Raw genomic sequence first — 1199 nt, forward strand, 5'->3', positions numbered from 1 at the left:
CTTTTTGGGGGGGCTTGGTCCACCCCCCCCCCTTTGGAAAAAACAGATTTTAACTGTATTTGTGTTATTGCTCACAAAAGTTAAACAACATACAATATGGATTACAAATAAAGATAACTTTTTCCTTGTAGTATCAGCCAGATTGTTACCTTTTGTGTTTCCGGAGACGCCTGCGGGGTGGGGGCTGCAAAGTGTTGAGATAAAAACTGCTGCCTAATCTCCTCCGCTGATGCACAGTCCTTGGTTACACTCGCTTTCTCTGCAGGCTGTTTTACGTTCAGTACACCAGCCTGATCGTCCGGGACCTGCTTTGGTGACCCCATGTATCTCCATATTCCATATGCAACGACAGCAGCAGTAGCTGCTCCTGCTACTATCCCTACTTGATGGATATTAGGCATATTAATAAAAGGTCCTTTAATACTACGTAAAATATATAACAAGAGACGGGTTGTGGTGGTCACAGCAGGGGTAATGGGTAACCCGGCTGTCTCAGTAACACTTTATGAATCTGCCTGCGCCAAGCTGAAACACTCTACCAGTCCAGTCAAGTCCAGACACTCCCGCGCACATTAAAATGCAGAAGGCCAGTTTTTCGACTGTTACCTGACACAGAATTCATTCGTCCCTATTGTCCTAATTTGCTGTGGTGTCGCAAATCCAATACGTTGCTGTAACAACACGTTCCAAACTGACAGCAGTGCCTCATAAACGAGCAGTAGTAAATAATACACAAGACTGCGAATTCCTCGTACTTTAAATGACTCAACTGTAGAACAATAACTCTACGCACGCGCACAGACTGAACATGTGGTAGTCTGCCTTTTTATTATATCGTCGCTCCATAATCAGACAGTTGCTGTTCTGTGATTGCTAAGCTACACTGGATGTCCTGTGATTTCAACGCAAAGACTAATATTTACGCTGCTAACGTAACTAATGCATAGCAAGTGTCCATGTGTACAAGTGTGTAGGTAGGCAAATACAGTAATTGTATACCTCTCAACCTCTTAGAAAGAAAGAAAAATGTAGACAAAGCCACCCCCCCACCCCCCAGGATAATTTGGTATTTACGTATTTCGCAACCACATTCTGCTTGTTTGGCAGTCAGGTTAGAAATCTGTCATAAATCTTGACATTATGGACAAACAAGTTACTGTCCTTAATGTCATGATTTCTGACAGATTAGTAACCTCACC

The 1199-nt window shown here is 43.1% G+C and overlaps 1 protein-coding gene across 1 annotated transcript in view; it reads right to left on the reverse strand.

Annotated features, from left to right (window-relative positions):
* LOC122807743 (ADP-ribosylation factor-like protein 9) overlaps positions 1-896 on the reverse strand; it is a 422334-nt gene extending 421438 nt beyond the window's left edge. The window contains exon 1 of the mRNA XM_044078731.1: positions 150-896. Within this exon, the coding sequence (XP_043934666.1) occupies positions 150-401 (252 nt within the window). The 5' untranslated portion in view covers positions 402-896. The remainder of the gene's footprint in view (positions 1-149) is intronic.
* Between the last annotated feature and the right edge of the window lie 303 nt (positions 897-1199).

Source organism: Protopterus annectens, chromosome 7.part1 (assembly GCF_019279795.1).
Source record: "Protopterus annectens isolate FY-2018-M chromosome 7.part1, PAN1.0, whole genome shotgun sequence".
NCBI classification, from domain to species: Eukaryota; Metazoa; Chordata; order Ceratodontiformes; family Protopteridae; genus Protopterus; species Protopterus annectens.